General features: G+C 54.0%; 1 protein-coding gene across 13 annotated transcripts in view; it reads left to right on the forward strand.

Annotated features, from left to right (window-relative positions):
- The first annotated feature begins 374 nt into the window (after positions 1 to 374).
- Positions 375 to 27,728, forward strand: part of RAP1GAP (RAP1 GTPase activating protein) — a 63,137-nt gene continuing 35,783 nt past the window's right edge. Inside the window, exons 1-2 of one of the 13 annotated variants that reach the window (XM_084787914.1) lie at positions 17,710 to 17,953; positions 19,787 to 19,822. In XM_084787914.1, the coding sequence (XP_084644040.1) occupies positions 17,910 to 17,953; positions 19,787 to 19,822 (80 nt within the window). In that variant the 5' untranslated portion in view covers positions 17,710 to 17,909. Of the gene's footprint in view, positions 492 to 17,709; positions 17,954 to 19,786; positions 19,823 to 27,728 lie in introns of those variants that run through there. The other 12 variants (XM_084787925.1, XR_014780373.1, XR_014780374.1 and 9 more) reach the window with 12 other exon arrangements.

The following is a 27,728-nucleotide window of genomic DNA, read 5'->3' on the forward strand; positions in this document are numbered from 1 at the left end:
ATTTCCTCTCACTCCTGTAGCCTAGGGCGGGGCAGGGAAGAACCTAAAGAGAAGCAAGGAGCCACTAACTAGGAGGCCTTTCCCAGTTCCCGCCCCAGTGCCCCCCACAACTCTCCAGGAGCCCCACTCGCCCCAGAAGTTGTCCTCCACAGCCTAGGCTGTCGGCTAGAGCCCTCAGCACTGCCACTGTCGGCCTGTGCAGTCCTGAGTGAGTCCCTACGTTTCTCTGTGCCTTAGTTTCCCTACCTGTTAGATAGGGGTTTGTGGCAGGGGTGGCTTCCTTGCCGTTCCGCGCCTGGGGCTCAGGCTCCGCAGTGAGGGGGGGAGCGGCGGCGGCGCCGGGAAGGAGCGCTAGGCGGTCACGTGACGTCCCCCTCCCCGAACTGCGGCGGCGGTGGCGGCGGCGGCGGTGAGCGAGTCCCGGCAGAGCTGCAGTAGCAGCCGGCGGGCACCGGAGTGCCAAGCCCAGGACGCCCCAGCCCAGGCCCGCGGTGAGTGCCGGCTCCATGCAGGGGTTCCGGGCGGGGAGGGGCGCGGCCAGACTAGATGGCGGCGCAGCGGGGCGGGGGACTCCTGCAGGCACCAGCCACGCCGCTGGGCAGGCTCGGGTTCCACCCTTAGGTGCCCTGAGTCCTAGGCTCCGTCACCCTTGTCATCCTCCGGAGGGGACTGCGTAGAAGTGGTCGCGTTGGGGAGAGGGCAGCCTGGCATCCCCCAAGGGGAGGCACTCCGCTCCTCTGAGCAAGGAAGTGGGAGTCCTCTGGCCATCGCCCTGAGCCGCGATGCGAGGGCCTTGATGTCCTCTCATCTCCAGGTACAGAATGCATCCCTGCCTGTCCCAAGCCACCGCAGAGCCGGACACTGGCGTCATGCAGTCCTTGTGGCCACCCCTGGCTCTGCTGGATCTCAGGGTTGGTGGCAAAATCACCACTATGCCCTGCAGGCCTTTTGGGAGCCTTGCTGATGTGCCAGCTTGGTGAAGAAACCTTGCTCCCCGTGCCCCACCCCGTGCGTGTGTGTGTGTGTGCGTGTGTGCGTGTGTGCGTGTGTGTGTGTGTGTGTGTGTGCGCGCGCGCGTGCGTGCCCATCTCTTGTATCCATCCTTCTCCAATGTTTGACCTTGTAGGTGGCTGTCACAGCACAGGCCTGAGATGGGGTTAGGACAGGCATCCTACCCTATCCTCACACGGTATATTGGCATTTGTCCCTGTCCTTCAGTTCCCTCCCTGCCAAAGGCAGAGGACCAGACACCTAGTGGCTGCAGGAAAGATAGAAAGACAAATCCTGCCAGGTATGAAGCAGAAGAAAAGCCAAGAGGAGATGGGGGGTGAGGTGATAGACCTCTTTCTCTCCAAGGGAGCCAACTGGATGTGGGGTGCCCCGCCAATGCAGGACCTTACCTCTTTTTCCTAAGGTTGTTTTGAGGTTGTTCTGAGCGCCTAGATAAGCTCGGCCGGCCGAGGGCAGCAGGACTAGGTAGTGTTCAGACCCCTGCTCCGTGGGGTTCCCTTGTGGGACCTCAGCCTGACTGCAGAGCTCCCTGGCTGTGGAAAGATCTGGGCAATGAGTGGGTGTGCCTTTTGGCCTTCAGGAAGATTCCAGGGCCATGCTTAAGCGGCAGAGAGAACACCTTTCCTAGCCACAGCTTAGGTGCCTGCCCTGAGGCCTGACACAGGTAAGGAAACTGAGGCCTGGCCAGGATAAATAGATTGTGTGTGACCCTGAGTTACTCTGGTGCTGGGGCTACAATCGGGTTTGTTTTTGTTTTTTGTTTTTTCTTTTTTTCTGAGGTAATATCTCACTATGTAGTCTCAGACGGCCTAGAACTTGATACGCTAGGGCAGAGATCTGTCTAGTTCCGTCTCCTTTACACTAGTAGCAAAAGTGTCCTCTAGCCGGGCGTGGTGGCGCACACCTTTAATCCCAGCACTCGGGAAGCACAGGCAGTCGGATCTCTGTGAGTTCAAGGCCAACCTGGTCTACAAAGCAAGTTCAGGACAGCCAGGACTACAAGAGAAACCCTGTCTCAAAAAGCCCTCTGCGCCATCCCCCCCCTCAAAAAAGCATGCACTAACACACCAGACTACAGTCAGAATTCTCCTGATCCAAAGCGGAGATTTTGCCAGGTGAAGGGTTTAATCGTGGACTCTGGCCATTTGCTACCCCTGGGGGGACAGGGGGTGGAGAGGTGCCTCTGGGTGGAGATAGGTGAGGTGGTGAGAGTCTTGAGTCTATATTTGCAGTGACGCCCTTTCTTATGGCTGTGATGTTCCTCCACCCAAGGCTTTTGCCAGCTTTTTAACTTCATTTGAGTAAAGCACCCCATACCCCTTCTCCCCAAGATATTTGCCTGGCCTGGTCTCAGGAGGCCCTTTGCTGCTCTAACCATCCAGAACAGGTCATAACAGGGTCTTTTCTCTGGCCTGTTTTGGGGGGGGGGGAGCAACAGGACTCCTCTTTGCCTTGACTTTCTCTTCTTGGACCTCAGGGAACACCCCAACCTCCACAGCAGGGTCTATCTACAAAGGTAGAAGGTGAGGGAGGCCTGAGCGCCTTTGCCCACTGCTCCCACACCCGCTGTGCTGTCATGTTTCAGATCAGAAAGCCTTTCCAAGGACTCCCGGGGCAGGTCTGTCTTCCGTGCCACCTGTCTGTCTTCAGGGCCTTTGTTCCAGCTGTCAGAGACTGCTGAGCAGCCACGCTAGGCAAACAACTGCGACCCCTGCACAGCCAGACACAAACACAAACATGCCTTGACTCACAAGTACTGAGACCCAGACTCAGGACCGCTCAGGGATTCTGTACCCTGTCTGACCCCACCCCACAAGAGATATGGTGCCCCAACAGATGCCTCTGTGGCTGAAAGGAAGGGCTTGAAGCCTTCATGCTGGGGGGGAGGGGGAGGGGGGCGGCTTCTCTACCTCAGTGGCCTCCAGTGTGCTGGCAGAATACACAAACAGGCAGAGAACACGTGGAGGCCCCATGTCCTTAAAAATGAACCTGGCAGACATGCTCAAGCGCCCACATGGATACACGCTTCCACGCGTGCCTGGCATCAGCTTCCTGCGCGTGGGATTTAACTGCCTTGTCACCCTTTGGGGGTGACAGAGTTCCCTCTGAACCCCCCCCACCTTCCCCAGCAAACTCGTTCCTTATTCCCTCTTTCTGCTGCTTCCTAACATCCCAGCTAGGACTGAAACAGCAGCGTTTGAAACAGCCTCGACTTTCTCCCTTCATCTCCTGCTCCTGCTCCTAGCTAACACTCACCCAAAGGGCTATTTCAGAGCCTTTCCCCACTCCTGACACCACAAAGGACCTAGCGCGGCCTTCCCTTTCCTCAGCTGCCTTGTCAGGAGCTGACCAAGTTGTGTTTTCTGTTTTACCCTCCCAGCAGGGCTGGGGCCAGCTGCTGTCAATGCAGGAGGATCCTTGGAGATCTCTGCTTGCTTTCCCCAAGGTAGAGCTGGTGCCAGGCTGGGCCCTGGCACCCTGGCTGTGCCTCTGAGAGGTTGACATCCCTGCAAAGCTGCATCCTGATGGTGTTTGGGTAGGCTGTGGAAGGCCTCTTGGGAGGCCCCCTGGCCAGGTTGGGGGCAGTAAGGGGGCTCTGGGTTCCAGTCTGCTCATTTGGGCCCCCACCCTAGACAGCTTGAGAGTGCCGATCCTCAGCCCAAGGTTGGCCCTTCCTCTGGCTGGGTGTGCAACCAGGCAAATCAGTTTTCCTCTCTGGGCCCAGCTGGGTGGTGAGGAGGGTCAGAGATGTGAAGAGGTTAGCCCCTTGCCAATGAGAAAGGGAAGTTTGGCTCAGCTTAGCAGTGTGATCATAAGAGGGCCCAGGCTGGGGACTTTCTATAGGCTAGAAGCTCTAGGTATAGCCTAGGCTACCATTGGCTATCCTAGACTAGCCAGGGGTTTCAGGCTGTGGACTTTCAGAGACAGCCCACCTGGGAGCAGCCCAAGGAAGAGGGGGATCCGTGGGTAGGAGGCTGCGGTTGTAGTGTCCGTTTGTAGCGTGGATGTTCTTAGCTTTCAAGACCGGCTCGGCTAATTTTAGGGCTGAAGACTGACACTTGGCAAGCAGGTGATTCAGAAAACAAAAAGAAAGAAAGAAAGAAAGAAAGAAAGAAAGAAAGAAAGAAAGAAAGAAGAAAAAAAAAAGACAAAGAAAGGAATCTGAGAGATACTGGTAAGGAGGCACCCCAAAACAGAAAGGATCCCAGCTGTTTACATTGGAAAACAGGAATCAGGGCATCCAGTGTGCCTACTGTGTGCCAGCACAGGGTAGAAAGCCCTGCTACGACCTCAGCAAGCGCTCAGTAAGCATCTAGTATACACGGACTGGCAGGACTGGGGACAGAGGTGAGCTTGGTGTGGCGGTTGCTGTGATATATGTTACTAAGATCACCTGCAAAGAGGTGAGGATCAGAGTGCCTTGACTGCTCTGCCAATACGAGGCCACCCTCCTGTCAGGGTGAGCAGACCTGAGTTTGCACTTTGACCAGTTGCATGGTTGAGCCCACGTTCTTTCATCTTCCCGAGGCTCCATTTCTTTAACTGTATGGCAGGGACTGTGGATTTTTTTTGTTTGTTTTGTGTTTTACTTATTAAAAAGATTAACATAGGAACACATATTTAATCCCTGCACTTTGGAAGCAGAGGCAGGCAAATCTCCATGATTTTGAGGCTAGCCTGGTCTACAAAGCAAGTTCTGGTACACACACGGAAACCTTGTCTTGAAAAAACAGAGGGGGAAGAAGATTAACATAGGGGACTGGAGAGGTGGCCCAGTAGTTAAGAGCACTGGCTGATCTTCCAGAGGACCTGGGTTCAATTCCCAGTACCCACATGGTAGCTGTAACCATCCGTAACTTCTGTTCCAGGGGATCTGACACCCTCACACAGACATACATGCAGTCAAAACACCAATACACATAAATGAAAATAAATAATTATTTTTATTTATATATTTATTTATTTTTTTCGAGACAGGGTTTCTCTGTGGAGCTTTGGCTGTCCTGGACTCACTTTGTAGACCAGGCCGGCCTCGAACTCACAGTGATCCACCTGCCTCTGCCTCCCGAGTGCTGGGATTAAAGGCGTGCGCCACCACACCCGGCCTTAAATAATTATTTTTAAAAAGATTAACATAGGTGTTGTTGTGCACCTTTAATACCAGCACTTGAAAAACCAAGAAAGGTGGATTTCTGGGAGTTCAAGGCCAGCCAGAACTTTGTAGAGAGACCATATCCAAAAAACAAAACCCAAATAAGTAAGTAAGTAAATAAATAAAGACACAAGATAGGAGTTTATCAAGAATCTAAATCCAATATAAGCTGGCATGGTAGCAAACATGGTAGCTAAGTCAGGAGGGTCTTGAGTCAAGGCCAATCTGGGCTACATGTGGAGACCATACCTAAAATAATTAAATGAAGAAAAACTCTGGACCTGGTGGAACAACGAAGGTTCAAGACCTGTCTGGGGTACAGAATGAATTAAAGGGCAGGCTGGGCAACTTAGTGAGACCCTGTCTCAAAATAAAAAGCAAGAAGGCTGGATGGTGGCTCAGTGGTAGAGCATGTGCCTAGCAGAGCTCAGCCCCGCAGCTGAGAGACCATCACAAACCACAGCATGCAAGTCTGACCTCTGCTGTGTGACTCTGGACCTTTCTTGGCTCAGAGTTGTCCACAGAGCAGGTGTGCTGGGCGTCTCCTATCTTTTCTCCTCTTGGGCAGTGTAAGGATGGAGGCACACTCACGGGGAGCTGCTTTGGATGAATAGGGCTGGGGTCCGAGGAAAATGCACAAGTACAGAGGATTGGTAAACACCGGGGAAGCCTGGAGAAAAGTCTGTTTTGAAAACTTTGCAGTATTGGCAGGCAATGGTGGCACATGCACGCCTTTATCCCAGCACTTGGGAGGCAGATGCAAGTGGATCTCTGTGAGTTTGGGGCCAGCCTGGTCTACAAGGTGAGTCCAGGACAGCCAAGGCTACACAGAGAAACCCTGTCTCAAAAAAATCAAAATAAAATAAAATAAAATAAAATAAATAAGCCGGGTGGTGGTGATGCACACCTTTAATGCCAGAAGCAGAGGCAGATGGATCTCTGTAAGTTTGAGGCCAGACTGATCTACAGAGTGATTTTTAGGACAGCCAGGGGTACATACAGAGACCCTGTCTTGGCAACCAAAACCCCTCGGGAAAACCAACCAACTAACCAAACAAACAAAAACCAAAAGCAAACAACCACTTTGGTGTGTTTACTTTCCTCTCCTGCCTTATCCCCTCTTTCCTATTTAAAAAGATTTGTATTTATTATCGTGTGTGTGTGTGTGTGTGTGTGTGTGTGTGTGTGTGTGTGTGTGCACGCGTGCGCTTGTGCATGATACAGCATACATGTGGAGATAAGAGTCAGTTACCTCCATCTACCATGTGGGTCCCAGGAATCGAACTCAGATTGCCAGTCTTGGCAGCAAGCACCTTTACCCTCTGAGCCATCTCACCTACCCCTTTATCTTTTTTTTTTTTCAAGTTCTCACTATGTAGCCCAGGCTGGCCTTGAGGTCATGGTAACCCTCCTCTCACAGTTTCTCAAGTGCAAGGGATTTCAGACATGTATCACCACACCTAGCCTAAACTTTACAGTTTAAAACCAAAAACCAAAAAACAACAAAAAAGCTTCCCTTCGGTGTTTGGGAGTAGCAATATTTTTTTTTTCCTCCCATGACATCACATTGTCAAGACAATTGGGCAATTTTCTCTCCTGAGGAGTCAGAGCCAGGCACATAGTAGGTGTTAGTGCGTGATAACGTGGGTGTCCGCAGAATCCTGAGTTGCACGGTTAGAGGGGTGAAGGCAGTCCTGGTGGTGTACCAGCTACATCGTCGGCCCATTTGGGCCACTTTGGCTTCTGGGAAGGGTGATGAGATTAAACTGGTTATCAATGGCTTGAATGCCAGCTTGACGACTCTGCAGTACCACAGAGTCACTAAGGAGCCCACGGGCTTTCTGCACACAGCCTCTGGTTACACGGCCAGACTCAGTAGCCAAGGAAGAGAACGCCACCTGGCCCAGGTGCACTTCTCTGCCTGGCTGTGTGCTGGGGTGAGTGCTGCCCAGTGCCTTTCTCCCCGGATTCTCATCTCCCTTGAGCGTGCAGACGAAAGGCCACTGTGTTTTCCATCTCTGGAACAGGTGAGGAGATCAAGACAGCAGCCTGCCAGAGAGCTGGGTAGCCAAGAGTGCAGGAAACCAGACTGTCATCCACACAGGAGGTCAGCACTTTGTCCCCTGGCTCTGCCTTGTCATCCGGGGGCCAGTGGGGTAGGTCCTGAACAGCCTGTGACTGTTGCTAGGCTTCCGGGAGTTGATGTGCTGTGTGAGCCCCAGCAGGGCTACTCTCTCAGGGAGTGGAGGTGTTTCTGTAACTGCCTGTTCTTCAGGCACCCCTGGGAATTTGGGGCTGTTGGCAAGATGCACAGGGGACAGCGGGTGAAGATCAGACACCTGTGCCACCTCCTCCTCCAGCCAATAGGAGCCACACACTTGCAGAGAGAAAAGTGGAGGCCAGACTGTGGCGTTCAGCCCTGTGCCTGGCTCCTGAGATCCGACTTGAGTCTCTGAGACACAGATGCTCTTGTCCATGGCCCCTTCCATGAGTCGGGACTCCAGGGGCAGGTGAAAGTAGCTACTGGAAAGTTGACCTTGGGAGTGTCCCTGCCTGGCCACATGGGACATCTCTGACTTCTCATTCTCTAAGTGGGCCAAACGACTGACCCCGGAGGGTGCTGCTACCCTTTCTGTGACCTTGGAAATGAAAAGAGAGGCCACGCACCCTCTGGTAGGCTACTGCAGGCCCTGTGCCAGCCTTGGTTGAAGACTAACGAAGTCACACTTTCTATAGCTGGGTATGAGTGGGCCTTGTCCTTGTCCACTCACAATACCTCCCACCTTGTAGCCTGTCACTGAGCTCTAAGTACCACTGGGAACAAAACTGGGCAGATCTCTAGGGCTGAAGCCTCACCCATGCCTGCCACCAGGCTTCCACTAGAAAGGCGTAGAAAGTTATGGTCCCTAAGGTAGAGATGCCTGGAACTTGACTGCCCCATTGCCCCAAATGGGAACTGCCCAGCTGCCTTTGGGATTCTGGGAGAATAAGCCAAATGTGAGCTGAGTGGCAGAACCAGGGCACGGGGGTGGGGGGTGGGGGGTGGGGGGAGGCATTAATTGAGCACTTACAGTATACTTAGTCCCATGCTAAGTGCTTTCCACAGACCCATCTCATTGACTTCTCGGCAACTGTTATCAGCCATAAGGGCCTCAGAGAGGTTAAATGGCCTCTGGAGCTCACTCAGTGGGGTTGAGATTTTAATTAGGACTGTGTTAGCCTCTGTTAACCACTGAGGTGTGCGGAGTAAGATGGGTAGGGAGAGGCTGCTATTGAGAGAGGGCTGGGCTAGTCCTCAGCAGCTCTAGGAAGTTGGCTCTGGCTACGGAGGCAAGGCTGCCTCCAGGTCAGGGCCTTTTCCTATCAGTTCTAACCATCAATCAGCCTGCCCGTGCCAACATGGAGAAAGTAGATGTCTCACGACAGGGAGGAAGGCAGGCCTCACTGGCTGCCTAAGAGCCTTCCCTCATTCTTGCCCTGTGTCATGTGGGCCTCTCAGAACCGAGCCTGTGCCAGCGCAGGATGCCTTGTTGCGGGATGCGACCCGGTGTGTTCAGGGAAACCAATGGACCCAGATGTGAGGGCTGTGTGCACACTCCCGAGGTCCCTCTCTCGCCTCTCTGAATCTCGCTTTCAACATGAGGTGAAATAGTAAATGTCACACGAGTCAAGCTGCCTCTCAGGGAATGGGGGGCAGGGGGAAAGAGGGCCAGGGAGACCCAGATGTGAAGCCCTGGGTGACTCACCCCTACTTAAGGAGATCCATCATCGTCATCTGTGAAATGAGGCATTTGGACCAGCTCATCACGGCCTTCTCTCTAGCTCTTAGGCTGAGGACATTTTTGGATTCCAGGCTAGAGGGTCCTACAGAGAGAGAGGGGCTAGGGTAGCCAGAGAGCACCCCTCACTCCCTGCTCCATTCTATCCTGAGGCACTGAGCCTCAGAGGTACTAGACGCTAGAGGGGTCTAGGGGCTTCAGGGCCAGGTCCTGTGGGTGGAGAAGAGAGTCCCTAGAGTCGGAGCCTCGCCTCTGTCCCTGCCCAAGAGGCGTCACTACCTGCCTTGCCCATGGGGATGGGCTGCCTTGGAAACCAGAGTGAGAAGAGCCCTTGGAGAGCCCTTGTTACAGACAGAGGGAGGGTCCCAGAGCGGGGACGGGACCTGTCCCAAGTTACTGTGTGCTAATGTGGAGCCTGGCTCAAGACCTGGGTCTCTTGGGTTCATGGCTGTCCCAGGACATGTCCAGTAGCCATCGCAAACACCCACCTCACTTTTGCTTACTTGGCCTTTTGTGTTTAAAGGGTCTCACGTTGACTGAGGTGGTCTCACACTCATGGCAAGTCTCTTGTCTCGGCCTCTCAAGTGCTGAGGTTACATGCATTAGACACACACTTATGCTTCGGGGTTTGTTGTTGTTGTTGTTGTTGTGTTGTGTTTTGTTTGTTTTTGAGGCAGAATCTTGCTATATAGCCCAAGCTGGGCTGGAATTTATAATCCTCCTGCCTCAGCTCCCTCAGTGCTGGGATTATAGGCATGTATACCACGCCTGGCTATGAGTCCCTATTATTGGTGCCTCCCGGGTTGGGGTTGAGAGCTTTTGAGTTCTAAAAACGACCCTATGAGGAGATAAGTACAGTTGCCATCATCCTCATTACCTGTTTTTAAAACATCATGAAAAAGGACCCAAAGTCACCAGCCAGGAAGAGAGGAGCAGAAGATTCAAACATAGGCTCGACCGATTCCAAGCTCATGCCAGCACTAGACCATGTGGCCTCTCCTTTCTTTCTGTTCCTAACTGGCCTCGGACATCATTTATGCATCCTTTGAACACCTCTCAAGGGCTTAGTATGGCGAGGCTGAGCCAGAGACTAGGTGGTGAGGTGCGGGATCTCCAGACACCCCTCCACCCTCTACCTCGTCCATGATGGCTGCCTCTCTCCTGTTCTCAGTCAGCTACCGACAGCTTATACCCTATTCAATGCCCATGGTGTACCTGACCTCCTCTTGAGAGAAATGGGGCAAGACCCAGCGGGTGCACCTGCTGCTATTGGTAAAAATATATTACTTGGTGCAAGCCCTGTGTGAGGGCCAAGCATCACCTCCACTCAGTACCGCCCTCCAGACATGGGGCCCTGCTCCTGTGCCTTTAAAAAAAAAAGTTTTATTTATTTATTTTGCATATAGTGCTCTGTCTGCATGTACACCTGCAGGCCAGAAGAGGGCATCATATCACATTACAGATGGTTGTGAGCCACCATGTGGTTGCTGGGAATTGAACTCAGGACCTTTGGAAGAGCAGCCAGTGCTCTTAACCTCTGAGTCATCTCTCCAGCTCCTCCTCTCCCCCGCCCCCCTATTTTTGTTGTTGTTGTTGTTGTTTTTGTTTTTGTGTTTTTGGAGACAGGGTTTTCTCTAGGTAACAGCCCTGGACTCACTTGGTAGACCAGGCTGGCCTCGAACTCACAGCGATCCGCCTGCCTCTGCCTCCCAAGTGCTGGGATTAAAGGTGTGCGCCACCACGCCCGGCTCATGTGCTTCTTGTGTTCTGTACTCCTACCCACAGTGGACTTTGCCCTGCCCTGTGTCCAGGGTTTGTGCCCTGGCTGTGTGGCTGTGCTTAGAGAACTCTGTCTGGAAAGTGGGGTGTCTACCAGGCAGCATGCATCTATTAAGCACTTACTGTGTGTCCTGCAAGGCTAAAGTTTGGCCAAATGGCGAGACCATGTTCCTTGTGAAGGATGTGGGGCTCCAGCCCCATCCACTCCAGCTTGTGAGTACCGGAGCCAAATGGCTGCTTTCTTTTTGGAAGGCAGAATGAATGAATGCCTCATGGGGTGTTTACAGCCATTTCCACGCCCCAACCATAGGTAGGCCCTTCAGGCCCTGGGTTTCCTGGCCTGTGGCATGGGGACAGCAATCTGACCTAGTTTATGGGATGGCAGGAGATGTGCTTGACACAGGGCCTCGGTAGTGGGTAGCTACGGCTATTCTGGGCTGGAGCATGAGTGACGGGGACTGAAGTCTTGAGGAACCCTTGGGAGAGTCGTCGCCAGCCTCAGTTTCCCCATCAGTTATGGCAGATACACAGTTCTTGCATGATCTAGCTCCCGGGGCTGTTTTGAGGATCACAGAGGCTCCAGGGTGCGTAGGTGCAGCTCAGCAATCCTCTCAGAGGAATGAAAAGCAGAAGGAACAAGGTAGGCGGCGAAGCAGGTGCCGCCATTGTGGCGCGCAGGTGTGCCATTGTGGCCTGGAGAGGCACAGCTTAGAAGGAAGGGCGAGCACAGGCTGTGGGGCCGCCTCCGCATCGGGGAAGTAGGGAGTGTAGCACAGCGGGGTCTGGGGCGCTTTCTCTGGAGACTCAGGGTCTTCACCCTGCTGGTGAGCCGCTGGGGGGGCTGGGGCTGGGGCGCTGTCCCTGGTCCTGGAGAGCTGCCTGCTCTATCCTGCAGTTCCATCGACTGCCAGATGAGGGCGCCAGGGACCGCCTCTGACTCCCTAGCTTCGTTCAGAAGAGCAGTATTCATTTCCAGATTTAACATTCCTAGATAATAGGCCTGCTCGGCTCATTTCAAAAGCCAATGACATATCACCATAAGGGGACCAGACAGTGCTCCACTTGCCTGGGTGAATGCCCTGGCATGACCACCCGTAAGAATCACAGAAGTAACCAAACCCTTGATATTTATGACAGAGACACTTTGCCATTTAACAGTGGAAAATCTTACTGCTGCACCTGACCTCTAGCTCAGGATGTCTCCAGTAATTGAACCTCAGAGAAATTCATTATGGATTAAAGCCACATCAAAAAGACACTCACAGGGTTAGGGCTGTGGCTCAGTGGTAGACCCGTTGCCTGGCTTGCTCAAGGGCATGGGTTCCATCCAGCCACAGCCCCGCAACAAAACACAACAAAACGGAAAAAAAAAAAGCACAGAAAAATACTGATGTGTAAAGCACTTAGGGGCTAGGCTGCCTTACCAGGCTGTGCCCACATGCGAGGCGGGGCACCATGTGTGCAAGAGTCTGCCTTGAGTGGGACTCTCCCTAAATAGCCTCTCTGGCTGCCACACTCTCAATGGCTGTGGTGAGTCTCAGTAATTGCTAAATTAGAACCACCCTCCTGTATTTCCCTAATGCTTCTCGGGGGGTGGAGTTCTCCTCATTGAGAACCACAACCAAGGTGGGAGCTCTGCTGGAGCTCACTGGGCCCCAGACTGGCTGGCTAACGGTTAGGAGCCTGGCGTGGTGGCACACCCTTTTAATCCCAGCACTCGGGAGGCAGAGGCAGATGGGTCACTGTGATTTCGAGGCCAACCTGGTCTATAAAGTGAGTCCAGAACAGCCAAGGCTACACAGAGAAACCCTGTCTCGGGAGGAAAAAACCCACCAAAAAGAGAGAAAGAAAGAAATGGTAAGGCACCAGGAAAGGACTTGTCCTGGGTAACAACAGGTGATTCACAGACCTGGGGAGCCAGATCCAGATCTCCTGACCCAGAGAACAGGGCTCAGTCAGCCTGCTGCCGTGTGGCAGGTGCTGTGGGTATCTGTCTGAGTTTGACCAGCTGCCCTGAAAATGAAAAGTGCCTGCCCAGAAAGGCCAGGCACTTAGCAGAGATGGTAGGATGGAGGCTGACTGGGTCCCTGCTGTGCCACAGGACAGTGGCCTTGACCTCTCTCTCCTCTGTCTTCTCCTCAGGGGTGCCATGGTTGGTTTCCCACATCTCTGACCCACAACACCTCACTCCTTCCCAACAGTTGCCTGGGTACCACGTAAGATGCGCATGTGTGTGTATATACCCGTCTGTATGCACGCCGTATAAATGTAGGACAATCGTAGTTAGAAGGTGTGGTTTCTGTGCACAGATGTGTGGCCTTGTGTGTCTTGTGGGCGTGTAAACCTAGCCACGGTGGGAGTAGGTGAGCACACTTAAATCTGGGACCCAGGCACGTAAACTTCATCTGACTTTTGCACGTGTGTGTGCAGGTGAGCCGACAGCATGGTAGGGGGGTGGGGTGGGGCTGACTTTTACGGCAGTGTCCAGGCACAAGGTAGACATCTGCATGTGTGCTCTGTACAAGTTCAAGTGTGTGTGTGGACTTGGGAAAGCTTGTGTACAGGTGTTCTCAGGTCCTCTGGGGAATATAGCGTGTCAATACCGTGCCACCAGAACCTGGAAAGCAGATGCCTCTCAGGCAGCTGCTCCGGGAGGGTGTGAGGTGAGCCAGGCCTCCTTCCCCAGGCCCTAGGTTAGGGGATACCCACCCCCAACATATACCCAGGACACCTTAGAGCTTAGAATCAGCTGCTCCTGGGACCGGATGCATGTAGCTGGGCTACAAAGACGTAAGTGCTTCCGTGGCTGGTGGAATTCTTTCTAGGCAAGTGTTCTTTGCCAGGCTTGGGCCTTTAGCCTCGAGAGAAAGAGATCAGTGTGCAGTGTGTGAGGGAGATTGATTAACACATGAGCAAACCTAAGCCGAGGGAGGAAACAGATTCCAGCCGAGCCACGCCGGAGCTGCCAAGGCCAGGGCAGGAAGCCCAGGCCTGCCATGTCTCCTGCCCAGGAGCTCTTGAGCATAATATCCCTGCATGGGAATAACTTGTTGGGGACCCTGGCATGACCCCACGAATAACATGAGGGGCCCAGCCTGGGATCTCCCCAGGCCTTGCCCTTCCTTCTCCAGTTTCTTGCTGGGAAAGGAACTCTACCGGCAGGTGAGGAAGACACCCAGAGTTCAGCCTGGGGTGAGGCTGGGGAAGGAACCGCTCCCTACCCCTGCACCTTGCCTTCTTCACCAGGTCTGCCGTGCAGTCAGTTAACTTGGGCCCAGGTTCAGGAGGCCTAGAAGAGGAGGGTTCTTCCCAGAAGCGGGGCTAACCCTGAGGAGCAGCCTGGCTCCGTTTTCCTTTTGAGAAAGGGCCACGGATTGCTGAGGATGGACCTTGAATTTCTGATTCTCTTGCCTCCATCTCACTCTGGCACTGAATTTAGAGCTGTGCACCACCATGCCTGCCTCTATTATTTTATTATTTTATTTGTTTATTAAGACAGGGTCTGCCGGGCGTGGTGGCGCACGCCTTTCATCCCAGCACTCTAGAGGCAGAGGCAGACAGATCGATGTGAGTTCGAGGCCAGCCTGGTCTACAAAGTGAGTCCAGGACAGCCAAGGCTAATACAGAGAGACCCTGTCTTGAAACAAAACAAAACAAAACAAAACAAAACAAAACCACACAGGGTCTATCTATGTAGTGTTGGTTAGCCTGGAATTGACCATGTAGACAAGGCTGGCCTCAAACTGATGGAAACCTGCTTGCCTCTGGCTCTTGAGTACTGGGACTAAAGGTGTAGGCCACATGTATGCCTTATTCCTGGTTTTATTCTGTACAGGAGATTTATTTATTTATTTATTTATTTATTTATTTATTTTTGAGACAGGGTTTCTTTGTATAGCCCTGGCTGTCCCAGACTCAATTTGTAGATCAGGCTGGCCTTGAACTCGTAGAGATCCTCCTGCCTCTGCCTCCCTATTGCTGGGATTAAATGCATGTGCCACCACACCTGGCTACCTGTACAGGAAATTGAACCCAGGGTTTCGTGTATGCTAGGCAAGCACTCTGCCAGCGGAGCCCCGCCTCCTCCAGCCTGTGGCTTCATTTTTATTTTTTATTTTTTTAGATGAGAGACCAAAAAGAGGGGACTCCTACAAGTGTGGCCAGGATTCTCCGTTGCCAGCTCGCAAGCGCCCACTTTGTGCTGACTGGGGGTAGTGAGGTCCCTGTCACAGTGGTCTGTGGCAGCCTGCCCCGGGATGGGTTCCTCCTCATGCCGCCGTTCTATATGTCTGGCTTGGACTCTATTCTGTGTGCTCACACAGATCTGCCTCATTCCTTCTTCAACATTATTTTAAGGTGTGTGAGTATTTTGCCTGCGTGTATGTATGTATGTATGTATGTATGTATGTATACATGCACATGTACTATATGCATCCTGGTACCCAAGAAGGCCAGAGGAGGGCTTTGTATCCCCTGGAACTGGAGTTATAAATGGTTGTGAGCCACCATGTGGGGCCTGGGAACAGAACCAAGGCCCTCTGCAAGAGCAGCCTGTGCTCTAACCGCTGATCAATTTCTCCAGCAGCACCCCTCCCCCTTTTTTTTAAAGACACATGGAAGTGTGCACCACCAAGCCTGGTTCTATTCTTTTATTTATCTATTTATTTATTGAGACAGAGTCTCACTATGTAGTGTTGGCTGGCCTGGAACTGATTATGTAGACCAGGCTAACCTCGGACTCACAGAGATCCGCCTCCCTCTGCCTCCTGAATGCTAGGTTTACAGGCATGGCTAACACACCCGGCCCGTTCTTTCTCATAGCTGTGTGGCCCTGCGTCTTCGTCTGGGTGTCCAGTTAATCTGTTTACTTAGTAAATCTTTGCTACCCGTGTAAAATGGCAAACTCATCTAGCTAAGTCTCCTCCAAATGATGCTTCAGTGAAGGTCTTGCTTAACACGCACACACACACACACACACACACACACACACACACACACACACACTGTGCTGGCCAGGATCCCCGGTGCTTTATGATGGGCAGCTTAATTATTGTGCAGTTAAACCGTTTGAATAATTAGCACCTTCATTACCAGCTCCATTTTGCAGATGAAAAAAACCTGAGGCACAGAAAGGTTAAGCGCCTTGCCCTAGGTCACACAGCTGACAGATGAGAGAGCTGGGTTGGAGCCCTAGGAGAGCCCGCAGGCCGTAGTGCAGGCCTCTCCATCCCTCGTCCTCAGCCCTTCGTCTTCAGCATCCATTCTATGAGGTAGAGTGATGCTTATAGGTGGCCTTGCCGGCTAAGAGGGCGCATTTAATAGTCGCTGGCCATAGAGTGTCGGCCACATGTGTGGCTGAGAGAACATGACCTCGCTGCCTGTCCCACCCCCATCTCTTGCCAGCCAGGCAGCTGCAGTTGGGCAGAGCGCAGAGGCTGGAGCCCACACTAGGCTCTTTGTCCTTGGTGGGAACCCTGCAGCCCCCGTGGCCCGTCTCAAGGGCCCTCTGTCCCAGCACCCAGGGGGCGGGGGGAGCTCCTTGGGGCCAGGCCCAGCTGGGAAACTTGGCATGTTGGCGGGTCCTTGGCTACCCTGCCAACTGGGCATTCAGGACCCACTCAGGAGCTGAGAGAGCCTGAGGCCCATGCTTCAGGGGCTAATACAGTCCACATAGGCCTGCTGTCCTGAGTGAGTCCATGGCTGGGCAGCCCCTACCACACATGTTGTCCAGGCCGGATCCAGGTTCCTCTTTCCTTCTCCTGCTCCTCCTGGGAACCTCTGCTGCTGCACAGAACAGGGAGGACCTTGTCTGCTCCTCCGCGGATGACTGTGGTGCTCCCAGACTCACCCCCCCCCCCCCCCGGGGATCTAGCCCCACCTGACCGCCCTATACACAGTGGGCTTTTAACATTGCCCTGCAGTGGAGGCCCCCTCCTCGGGGCGGGGTGTGTGTGTGTTTGTGTGTCAGCAACTGGCATCCAGTGCAGTCACATCAACCCCCAAGCCCATTCTGAGCGCCCTGCCAAGAGGTCAACAAGGAACCAGAGCCTCCCCCAAAGCTGAAAACCAAGGTGGGAGTTCTCAGTGACCTCAAACCAGCTCTGAACCCCTACAGGGCCCTCCATAGGGCTCCTCAACTCATCGGAGCAAAGGGGCCGGGGTGGAGTGGGGCTGAGGAGCAGCAGCTGGCTCAACAACGGCTGTGAGCCCTGCCCAGCCCTGTCTGAGGGAAGCAAATTGGAGTCTAGACCCTTGTCAGTCGTAGCAGACATTTCCCAAGAGATGAAGGCGCTAACCTCACCCCTACCTCATTATAAAAAACAAAACAAAACAACAACAACAAAAAAAACCCAACCAACCAAACAAACAACAAAACAAAACAAAAAAAAACTTTTGAGAATCCTTGCCACCTGGCCTCGGTCTCTTGATGGGCCCTCCTACCTCTTCCCTCACAGCCTGTCCCTAAGTTCCCCTAAGCAGAAGGCTCCATAAAATGCTCAAAGCTTCTGGGGCTCCCTAGACAGTGGTGAGGGGGTCAGGCGGCAAGTCCTGAGAACTGGGACTATGTCCCACTGTCAGCTGGTATCTCTAGACGCTTCAGAACGGTGCTCTAGGCCAGCTGGGCGTACAGGGCAGAGCTACTGTGTCGAGTGAATGTGTAACAGGGTTTTAGGGTTCAACCCTGTTTATCTCCAAAGGTGATTGCGTGAGGGATCCTGGGCTAGATGTATTTCCAGACCTCCCTTCTCTTTGCTGCTCCTCACACGGGAGTTGTGGAGGGAATTGAGGGGGGTCTCAGCAGGGACAACAGTAGGGTCCCCCCATTTTCTGGCCGGCCTGCAGAACAGTGTTGGCTGGGACGCAGGGTAATCAGCTCCGAGGCTGAGTTGTGCATGTCTCCGCATTAACTCAGCTTCTCACCGCCCTGGAGGCCCGGCGATCCAACTTTCCCTGTGGGACACCCTTGGCGTCTCTCCCTGGGGAGGGCTGGAGGTGGCTCTGTGCATGGGTCTGGGTAGCGACGTGGGGGTGGCGCTCTCAGAAAGCCCCGCAGGAGCCGGAGCGAACAAGCGGCCCTTTCTGCGCCTCAGCTGGCTAGCAGCCCGGGGCGCACACGGGTCCGGGCTGGGGCGGCGTTGCCAAGGTGACCCCGGGCTGGGCAGGCAGCGGGCAGCGGCGACGAGACCATGAGCGGCCGGAAGCGCAGCTTCACCTTCGGCGCCTATGGAGGGTAGGTGCGCCCCTCATGTGCGAGTGCATGTGCGCACCAGGGGTCTTGCTTGGGTGCGGTGGCCCCATGTGGTGGGGAGGGGTGCGGAGGCTGTGAGGCAAGCATTCACCCAAGTCATGCTCCAGACTCGTGAGCTCCCTAGTGCTCTCTTGGATGTTCACGTGCACATGTGGGGGTGACAGTAAGTGTGGATGGCAGTGTCTATGAACATGTGCGTGAGAGTGGAGGATGCCTGGACGTGAGGGAGAGAGAGAGACAGAGAGAGACAGAGACAGACAGAGAGACAGAGAGAGGGGAGAGAGAGAGAGGGAGAGAGAGAGAGAGAGCGCAACTGTGGTGGGGTAGACAGTCTCAGAAGGCCCTTGGGACCTCCACTCTGCCCCTCTCATCCCTTAGAGCCATCAATAGCCGCCCTCCTACCCGACACTCTGACCAACCTCACCTTATGGAAGCGCACTACTCTTCCTGCTTGGGGCCGAGTGGTAGCTGGTCCATCTTAGGGTGGCTCACCTCCTTGACCATAAGCACCCCTCCCCGAGGGATGTGGAGATGGGATGGGATTGTTGCCAGTAGCAGAGATTTGGCAAACCAGAGGGAGATGAGCTACAAAGACTGGGGCCAGCAGCCTTTCCTGGGCCAGCCAGGGGCCCTGTGACCTTCACCTATGTGGCCTCATAACTGTCAGAGGAACACAGTTTGGGCTTGGTGTGGTGCTCTGGGGGAACAGCCGGTCCCCGTGAGCTGTGTAGGGGAGGTCTTCTCCGGGGTGCCCTCTGCTTCTCTTCTGCCTGTTCACCCTCAGAGGAGACCCACGGAGGGACAGGGTAGGCATATACAGAAGCACCTTTTGGGGGTAAGGTCCTGGTTGTCAAGTGAAGCCAGGAGCCTAGGCTGGGTGGGGGTTCTTGGTCACGACATCCAGGGGGCAGCCCAGAAGGTGAGAGCAGGGTTCGCTTTGTGACCCTGGGTGAGTCTTGGCCTTCTCAGTCTCATTTTCTCCCCAGCAGTTTCCGCCATGCACCCCAGCTCGTGCCCCCTCCCCCCTCTGCCCCTCTCCCCCTCCCCCTTCCCCTCCTCTTCCCACCATTGCAGCCCAGCCTTTTCCTTGCTCTATGCTCCCTGCTTGCCTCAGGCAAAAAGGCAAGAGTTGTTTGTTTTCCCAACAGCTGCCCAGTTCTGTGGTCCCTTACTAGGAAGGGGGGGGGGGGTTGCTCCCTCACCCCAAGGTGCCCTCTCAGAGAACAGGGCGAGAAGCCAGGCAGGGCCCTGCCCACCCACTCTCTTCTAGGCTGGGCCTACAGGGCGTGGGGAATGCAGTCTGGGGGCGCCCATAAACTCAGGGAAGGTCAGGGATGTGTGCTGGGGTGAGGGTAGGATCACCCAGGTCTCCAGGCGATTGGCTCCTGGGTGGATATGAGCTGGAACAGGCTGTGCGAGTTGGAAAGGGGATGGGATTCCGTCATAAGCCGTAGGCACCGAACACATCTTCTGTACACCTGTCTGTACGCCTATAGCTTTGCTCTGACCCTAAATATAGTCACACTGTCCTCTGCTTGGCTCAGAACTGCTTCTGACTCTACCCCTGCCAACATCCGTATTTCCTGCTTCCCCAAGCCCCAGGCCCCCAGTCTTACTTTATCCCAGCCTCAGCCCATCTTCTCAGGTGTCTAAACTAACCCTAGGGCCTGGTCACCCGTGGGATTTTGAGGCCATCAGGCCCCTTTATACGCAGGCCACAAAGGGCAGGATGAAACAGAATGGGTCTTACAGTGCCATGTGTTAAGGCCATAATGGAAGTCCCCCCTCATGGGCTGTCCACTTGCTGTGTTTCAGGGTGGACAAATCCTTCTCCCTTCGACAGAGTGTGTGGTGAGTACCGAGGACCTTCAGGGGCATCTGGGCTGCCTTGGCTGCTCCCTGGGGGCCACCCCTAGCCGAGTCCCACCCTCTACATGACAAATCAGACCTGCAGCCCCCTCTAGGAACCCCCTCCACAGGTCTTTCTGGGCCTCAGCCTCGGAGTCAGATCTCAGCTCATGGCGGGTGGGTGATCATCAACTCTTTGGCGTTTCTCTGAACCTCAGGGTTTTTTTTTTTTTCATCTGGGAAACGGGGCTATAGATGGCCTAGTTAGTGTGGGACTGAGGAAGCCAGGCGTGCACACCTGGCCTAGTGTCTGAGAGGCCCTCATCCAAATATTTTCTTCCTTTCCCGTTCTTCAGTTGTTGCCCTAGTGTGCTTCCCAGCTGGGTAGGCGGTATCTTGCCTTCTCACTGACCGCTCCCCAACCCCCACCCAAACCTTCTCGGCCCATTCATACCCAGCCCTGAAGCTGTTTCCTGTGTCTGAAGCCGCCCTCTCTTTGGAGGAGGTGACATCAGCAGCTTCCCCAACACCAAGAGGTGCCAGGCGGTGGGTGGAGGTGTAGCCTCACCTCGAGATTCACACAGCACTGGGCACCTGATGCCCCACAGGCGGGCGCAACGCCCCCCCCCCCAGCCCCGGCTTCCCTGGCACCAGCATCACATGGCCCCACCGGCTGTTCCTGCAGTTGCCTCACCTCCTGTGGGAGGGAGCTCCCCTGGTGGCTCCAGCGCCCCGTTCTAGGTTCCTGCTCCTGCTGGGGGGCTTCCTGGAGTCTCCGTACCCCACAGTGCTCCAGCTGCTCCACGATTCCCAACCAGCACCAATGGGCTCAGGGCAGGAGGCACACACGTGTCCAGGCTGAGCCCCAGGACCTCTTTCTCTCTTCCTTTTGTTGTTCGCTGTGCAGTTGGGGGCCAGTGACTCTCCATTTCTGGGCCTCACTTTTTTTAAAGATTATATATATATATATATATATATATATATATATATATATATATATATATATATACATACACACACACACACAAATACACACACACACACACACACACACACACACACACACATATATATATATACAATGTTCTGCCTGCATGTGTGCCTGCCTGTCAGAAGAGGGCACCAGATCTCATTACAGATGGTTGTGAGCCACCATGTGGTTGCTGGGTGTTGAACTCAGGACCTTTGGAAGAGCAGACAGTGCTCTTAACCTCTGAGCCATCTCTCCAGCCCCTGAGCTTTACTTTCAATGCCATATTGATCAGACTGGTTCACTGTGCCCAGAGCAGGGGAGGGGTGGGGAGGTGCAAACAGAGGTGAGGAGGGCGTCTCTCTTGCAAGGCTTCAGTCACCAATAACTGCCATTAGTCAGGTAGCTGCTGTGTCTGTCATGCATTTGGTATGTATTAACTGGAGTCACCCCTGATTTTAGGACTGTTATCTCTAATTATGTGTGGATGAGACATAGAGGGGACAAGCGACTTGCCCAGGGTCACACAGAGTTGGGATTTGAACTTTGACCTGATGCAGAGCCCACATGGGGACCTGGTGGGAACCAGCAGCTGCCTCCAGGCCCAGATCTGCCTCCAGCTCTGAGCAGGCATCTCCAGGCCCCAGGGAGGTTCTCACAGGGGCAGGTGTGCAAAGTTGACACAGACAAGCAGGTATACAAGGCTGTCACAGACAAGTGCTCTGGACCAAGACCTAGAGACAGGGTCTCATGGCTGAGAGAAAGTGACCAGTTGTGTGATTTTGACCCTTTCTGGGATGCACTCCTTACCCACAATTCCTTGCCCTCCTCACGCCGCCCCCCCCCTCAGGTGCTTAAGCTGCTCTCCAAGGTGCTAAGTCCCGCCATCAACCCTGTCCTAGCCTACACCTGGTACATGACAGCCTTCCCACAAGTCATGATCTCCTGGTACCTGTGGCCTGTCTCTGCTTTCCTCTCTAACAGGAGTTTATTTCTCAGAGGGCCTGAATCTCTGGTCAACAGGTGCACTTAGTTAGAACCACCGTGATGTTTTGCTTATGTGTCTCCCTTGCCATCCCAGCACGCTTTCCTTCAGACGCCTTGCCTTCCTGAGCTGCTAGGCGGCGGGGGAGTTCTTTTCTGATCCCACATCACGCCTTCCTCTCCCTAGAACGCCTTGCCTGTTTATCTCACACACGTTACTGATTGTTCCCCGGGGTAGCGGAAAGAGCAAGGATTGGGAAGGCTGACAGGTGTGGGAGGAATCCGCCTCTGCCATGTTCTAGTTGGGGGACCTTGGGCAGGTCAGTCCCCTCTCAGAACCTTGCATGAAGCTCAACACATTTGTGGAGTTGGAAGTTGCTGCAAAGCAACGGCTGTGGCGTTGGATGCATCCATGTGACTCTGAAGCATGAGGCAGGCCCTGCGCTCCTCCAAGTGGGTTTGCCAAAGTCCCTCTAGGGCTTGACTTCATGTACTTGTGAGTTCCAGAGCAGCAGGGTTCTGTCCCCCCAACAGAGCTACTGCACCCAGCCAAGTGCCTGGGTGGATTTCATGGAGTGGAGGCGTGGTTCCACCTCTGCAGCCCCCAAGGACCCACTATCCTGGTGTAGGGGGTTGGGCATTTAACGTGGGTCCAGACAGAGGCAGGAGGACAAGAGGTAAGGGGGCAGCTGGTGGGCTTGCTCAAGGCAGGGGCTTTGGCAAAGAACTGTGGGAAAAGCAGTTGACTTGGTAGGAAAACTAGGGGCCTCCGAGGCAGAGGCAGAAGGCCAGCCAGCAGGGTGCCTTCATTAGGCATGAAGCCAGGCTTGAGCGTAGACCCTCCGTTTCGCAGGCTACAGTTTAGCCAAAGGATGGTAAAGGTCCTGCAGCTGGTGGGGGCTGGATTTCAGTCTGGCTTGCTGGAAAGGGGACCTTGGTCAAGCATGGAAGCTATAGAAACGGGAGTAGCTAGGTACCTCCCGAATGGGAGTCAGTGACTAGTGTCCCACAGGATTGACTGACCTGCCTCCAAGATGTGTCCCCTTGACAGTGTGGCCAAGCCTTGTGCCAGGTGTTTCACTTTGATGATGGTGATGATGATGATGATGATGACGACGACGACAATGATAAAGATGATAGATTTTTCAAGACAGGATTTCTCTGTGTAGCCTTGGCTGTCTTGGACTTACTTTGTAGACCAGGCTGGTCTCAAACTCACAGAGATCTACCTGCCTCTGCCTCCTGAGTGCTGGGATTACAGGCGTGCACCTGTAATCCCTTGGATTATTTTATTCCACAGTAGACTTCCATTCCCACGCTATAGATCAGGAAACAGATTCAGAGAGCAAGGCAGGTAGTGATTGGTGATTGGGGCCTGCCAGCTCCATTAGCCTTCCAGATGCAACAGCGGAAAGGTGGGCTTAGGTAGTGGCCCCTGTCCTCAGTGGCTCCTCTCAGCCGTCACTCAGCCAGAGGTCTTCGGGCCTGGCACTGCTGTAGGGGAGGCACAGGGCTGGCCTCATTAGCGGTTCTGAAATGCCAAGCAGGCACAGCCCGCTGGGCCACCTCATCCATTATGCATCTGGCGGGTAGGCCCCTGGCGGGCAGCTGGCAGAGCTCAGGCCAGGAGCCAGCAGCTGCCTCCTGAGTCCACACCTGCTCCCAGCTCTGGGCAGGGACCTGGTGGGGCAAACACCAAGGCTAGGCTGGCCAAGGCAGTGCCACTGTCTCTTCTAGCTCAGCTAGAGTGAGGGCACAAGGGTGAAAAAACACTCCAGTAGCCACTTCTGAGAGGACCTAAGTTCCTATCCCTAGACAGACAGAGGTGGCTGACATAGTGTGAGGTACACACACACACACACACACACACACACACACACACACACACACACACACAAGAGGAGTGGAGCTGGGGGTCATTATTTGCCACGTATCCACTTGGCCTCAAGCAACTATTGTGCATCAACTGTGTGTGGACAGGTTTCTAAGAACTGAGAATCAGCAGCAACCATTGGCCACCTACTATGTGTGAGGAGTTTGCAATGACTACTAAGTACCTACTACGTGCAGGCAGGGTTCCAGGTACTGGAATCAGCAAAACATGAGGCAGGTCGGCCCCTCTTTTGACACATCTCTGTTTGGCCAGGACTGGCTGTACTTCTCCGGGCCTTATGAAAGGGAAGAGAGATTATAAGCTGACAGAACTTCCGCCTCTGCCTCGCACTGAACTCACAAGCAGGCTTACAAGTAAAGGAGGAGGCTAACTGCTCTGGGCTGTGCCCCGCTGCCCTTCACACAGATAGACGAACTGTTTTGCCCCAGTGACTCAGTGAGCCAAGTATTGTTCCTGGCCCAGGAGGAAGCTGAGGCGGGGAAGTCCTGAAAGAAGATCTAGTGTTTAGACTTGAGGAAAGGGTGGAGCCTGCCCCCTGAGAAGAGCTGAGGTATCCAGAGAGTTGTAGGTACAAAGGTCCTGAGGCAGGAATAAGCTCAACACATCCTGTGAACAGTGAGGAGCCAGGCAGCTGGAGGGCTGAGGGAGCGCGAGGGTGGGGTCTGAGGTTTGGGGGGTGGGGGTGGGTAAGACAGAGTGTGGGTTCTGCAGGGAAGATAGGGGGGTTCGGGGACGGCAATTCTAACCCGTGCAGGCACCGAGTCTCAGCTGTCTGGCTTTGCGGCATCTTCGAGGCTCCAGACCTCCTGGAGTCTTCTGAGGTGGAAGAGCCTTCGAGGACCTCTTGTAGCCTCGCACTCGGCCAGGAACCGCTTCATTTACTCGTGACCCCTTTGGGTGCTAGAAGCTTTGCGGGGCCTCGTGAGAAAAGCACGCCTCTACTCTCGGGGACTTGGTGGACCTTTTGAGCCCCTTGGTTCTCAGCTGAACAACCACCTCTTCTTCTTTTTTTATTTTTTTATTTTTATTTTTTTGAGACAGGGTTTCTCTGTGTAGCCTTGGCTGTCCTGGACTCGCTTTGTAGACCAGGCTGGCCTCGAACTCACAGCGATCCGCCTGCCTCTGCCTCCCGAGTGCTGGGATTAAAGGCGTGCGCCACCACGCCCGGCTCACCTCTTCTTTTTAAAAAAAATTTTTAAAAAATCATATTTATTTATTTATTTGAGTGAGGGCAAGATACAAAGTGCCTGCGTGCAGAAGTCAGAGGGCAACTTTCAGAAAGCGGTTCTGCCCTCCCACCAGATGGGTCCTGGGCACGGAACTCAGGTTGCCATCCTGGCCACCAGGCACCCTTAACTGCTGAGCGATCTCATTGGCCCACCCATCACACCTTCTTCTTGCACCTTCCCAGTGACAGGAATGTCACTCTCTGCTCTTGAAGTGGCCCCTTGCATTGTTAAGCATCTTAGGTGGGTTTCAGACAGTCATCTGTTCTGAGCTCCCTGAGCCTGTGTGTGTTCCTGGATTTGTTTGTTTGGTTGGTTTTTTGAGACAAGGTCTCTCTGTGTAGCCTTGGCTGTCCTGGACTCATTTTGTAGACCAGGCTGGCCTCGAACTCACCAGTGATCCACCTGCCTCTGCCTCCCAAGTGCTGGGATTAAAGGCGTGCGCCACCACGCCCGGCTGTGTTCCTGGGCCTTACGCCCGGCTGTGTTCCTGGGCCTTACCCCCAACAAACAGACAGCCCTTCAAGTGAAAAAAGGGAGCTCGCTGAGGCCCCACCTCCTGAACAGTGTTGTATGTTTGCATCCCAGCTCCCCATTTACCCTCCAGGACTGCCACCCACAGTAAGTGGCTCTTCCCGACCATCTTACTACAGTGACCTAACACGGAAGTGGACTGCATGGCAATTGTGCATGTGTGCGGCAGAAGGGTAGGGAGACAGGGTGTGGGGAGTGTGTCTGGTGGGGAGTGAGCCATCCCCAGTCCCCCTGTGTGAATGACCACATTGCTGACTGGTGCCCTGGCACTGGCCCACACACGGCTTAGCTGTCTCAGCTGATGACCTTGCAGAGTCCCTCACCTGAGTCCTGCTGTCCTCCTCTGTGTTGTAGAATAGTAGATGGATGTATGGGATTCCCCATTTCAGGGCCAGTGAGGTGGGGAGCACATGCTGGACGGATGTGCCTGCCTGGTAATCCAAGGGACCCGCAGATAACCCCTTCTCAGAGACTCTTTCTGTTTGTTTGTTTGTTTATTTGTTTGTTTGTTGAGACAGGATTTCTCTGTGTACCCTGGCTGTCCTGGACTCTCTGTGTAGACCGGGCTGGCCTCGAACTCATAGAGCTCTGCCTGCCTTTTTCTCCCGAGTGCTGGGATTACAGGCCCGGCTCTCAGGGGTTCTTTTTCCCTTCTTACAACAAAGGTCATCCTGATAGATTCTTGGGCACTGAGGTGACGGCAGGGCTAGCCTGTTTGCTGTGTGAGTTGGGGCCAGAGGCGTGCCTTGTCTGAGCCTGTATATGCCCATAAATAGAGAACTAGGAATTCAGTCATCACATAGGGAATCCTTCAAGGCTTTCCTTTCGTTTCCTTTCTTTCTTTCATTCCATTGCTGCTGTTGTTGTTTTGGTTGTTTTGAGACAGGGTCTCTCTATTTAGCTCTGGCTGTCGTAGGACTCTATTAAGACCTGTCACAGAAATCCTCCTGCTTCTGTCTCCTGAGTGCTGGGATTAAAGCCCTGTAAGGCTTTTCACTAGTCATTTGTTTATTTAGCAAATACTGCCCCAGGTTCATATCCCAGGCCAGCCAGTTGTTCATCTGACCTGCAGGGAGTTGGACAAATAAGGTCCTTGACCTCGAACAGTCTTCCTTCCAGGTGAGGAAACAGACGTAAGAGGAGCTGATGGGCCAATGAGGTGATTTCAAATGAGTAGCGTGGCCTATAGCAGGCATACAAAGGAGCCTTCGCCTTGGAAGGATGCTGGGGTGGTTCCAAGGACTGATGGGAAAGTCTGTTGTGGCAAGGGTGGTCCAGGCGGCAGACAATCTGTCTTAGGAGTGTGTTTTCGTCTCTTACCTCAGCCAGCTTGGTGACAGTCCTCTCCTTCCCCCAGCCAGCTGCTTGCCAGGCCAGAGGTCCTTTGAGGCCTCTTACGTGGGTGCCCATGTACGTGGGTGCCCATGTGCCCATGCAGCCCCAAGTTCACCGTCAGAGGCTGGTCTAGCAGACAGCTGCATGGTGAACATAGGATCACATGAATATATCCCTTTAACTGAGCTGTAGGGCTACGCCCTAACAAGCTGGGCATCCAGTGGGTTACACTATACACTGAGCAAATCCCGGCAATAAGGCTCTGTGGGCCTGGCCCGGGCTTTTTGAGACAGACTGGTCATTGGGGCACATCTCCTGGTTTGGTAGAGGTTGAAGAAGAGCAGAGCATGCTACTGTGAGGGCAGGGACAGGGTGTGTGCAAAGGCCTGGAGTTGTCAAGTGTCCCAGGGGCTTGGGAGCTTCAGGGGCTGGGGAAGGAGGCCCAGACTGGAGGGAAGATGGGGGCCACGTGAGGCTCCATTTCTTCATCCTCACACGGAGCAGAGCCATTAGGCAGGTGGGTAGCACAATCTCATCTGAGCACACTGGCACGCAAACCCACGCACGCCCCAGACACAAGAGCTTTCTCTGCCACCCCCACTTCCTGTCATGTATACCTGCCGCACACTCCCCGCCCCCCCACTCCCCGCCTTGCTCTGCTGCAAGGAACCCAGAGCTCAGAAGGAACAGACACGCCCACTGCAAACAGCCTGGTTCCTGGGGCCCAGCCCCTTGCTTGAGGTGGCTGGCTGCCTGAGAATTTTCCCATGAACCTGCAAGGTGGAGCTGCTACCACCCCTGCACAGTGAAGGAAAACCGAGGCTCAGAGGCACAGGTGACACATACAGAACTTGACACATCCATGAACTAAACTCAGGGCCCCCAGACCTCCAGTTCTGTTCTCAACCCTCTGGGGGCCCTCTGACTCTGGCACATGCAGGTATGGCTGGCCTGCCATTCTCCCTG

The sequence above is a fragment of the Acomys minous genome (genome assembly GCF_964271855.1).
Source record: "Acomys minous genome assembly, chromosome: 6".
In the NCBI taxonomy this organism is placed as follows: domain Eukaryota; kingdom Metazoa; phylum Chordata; class Mammalia; order Rodentia; family Muridae; genus Acomys; species Acomys minous.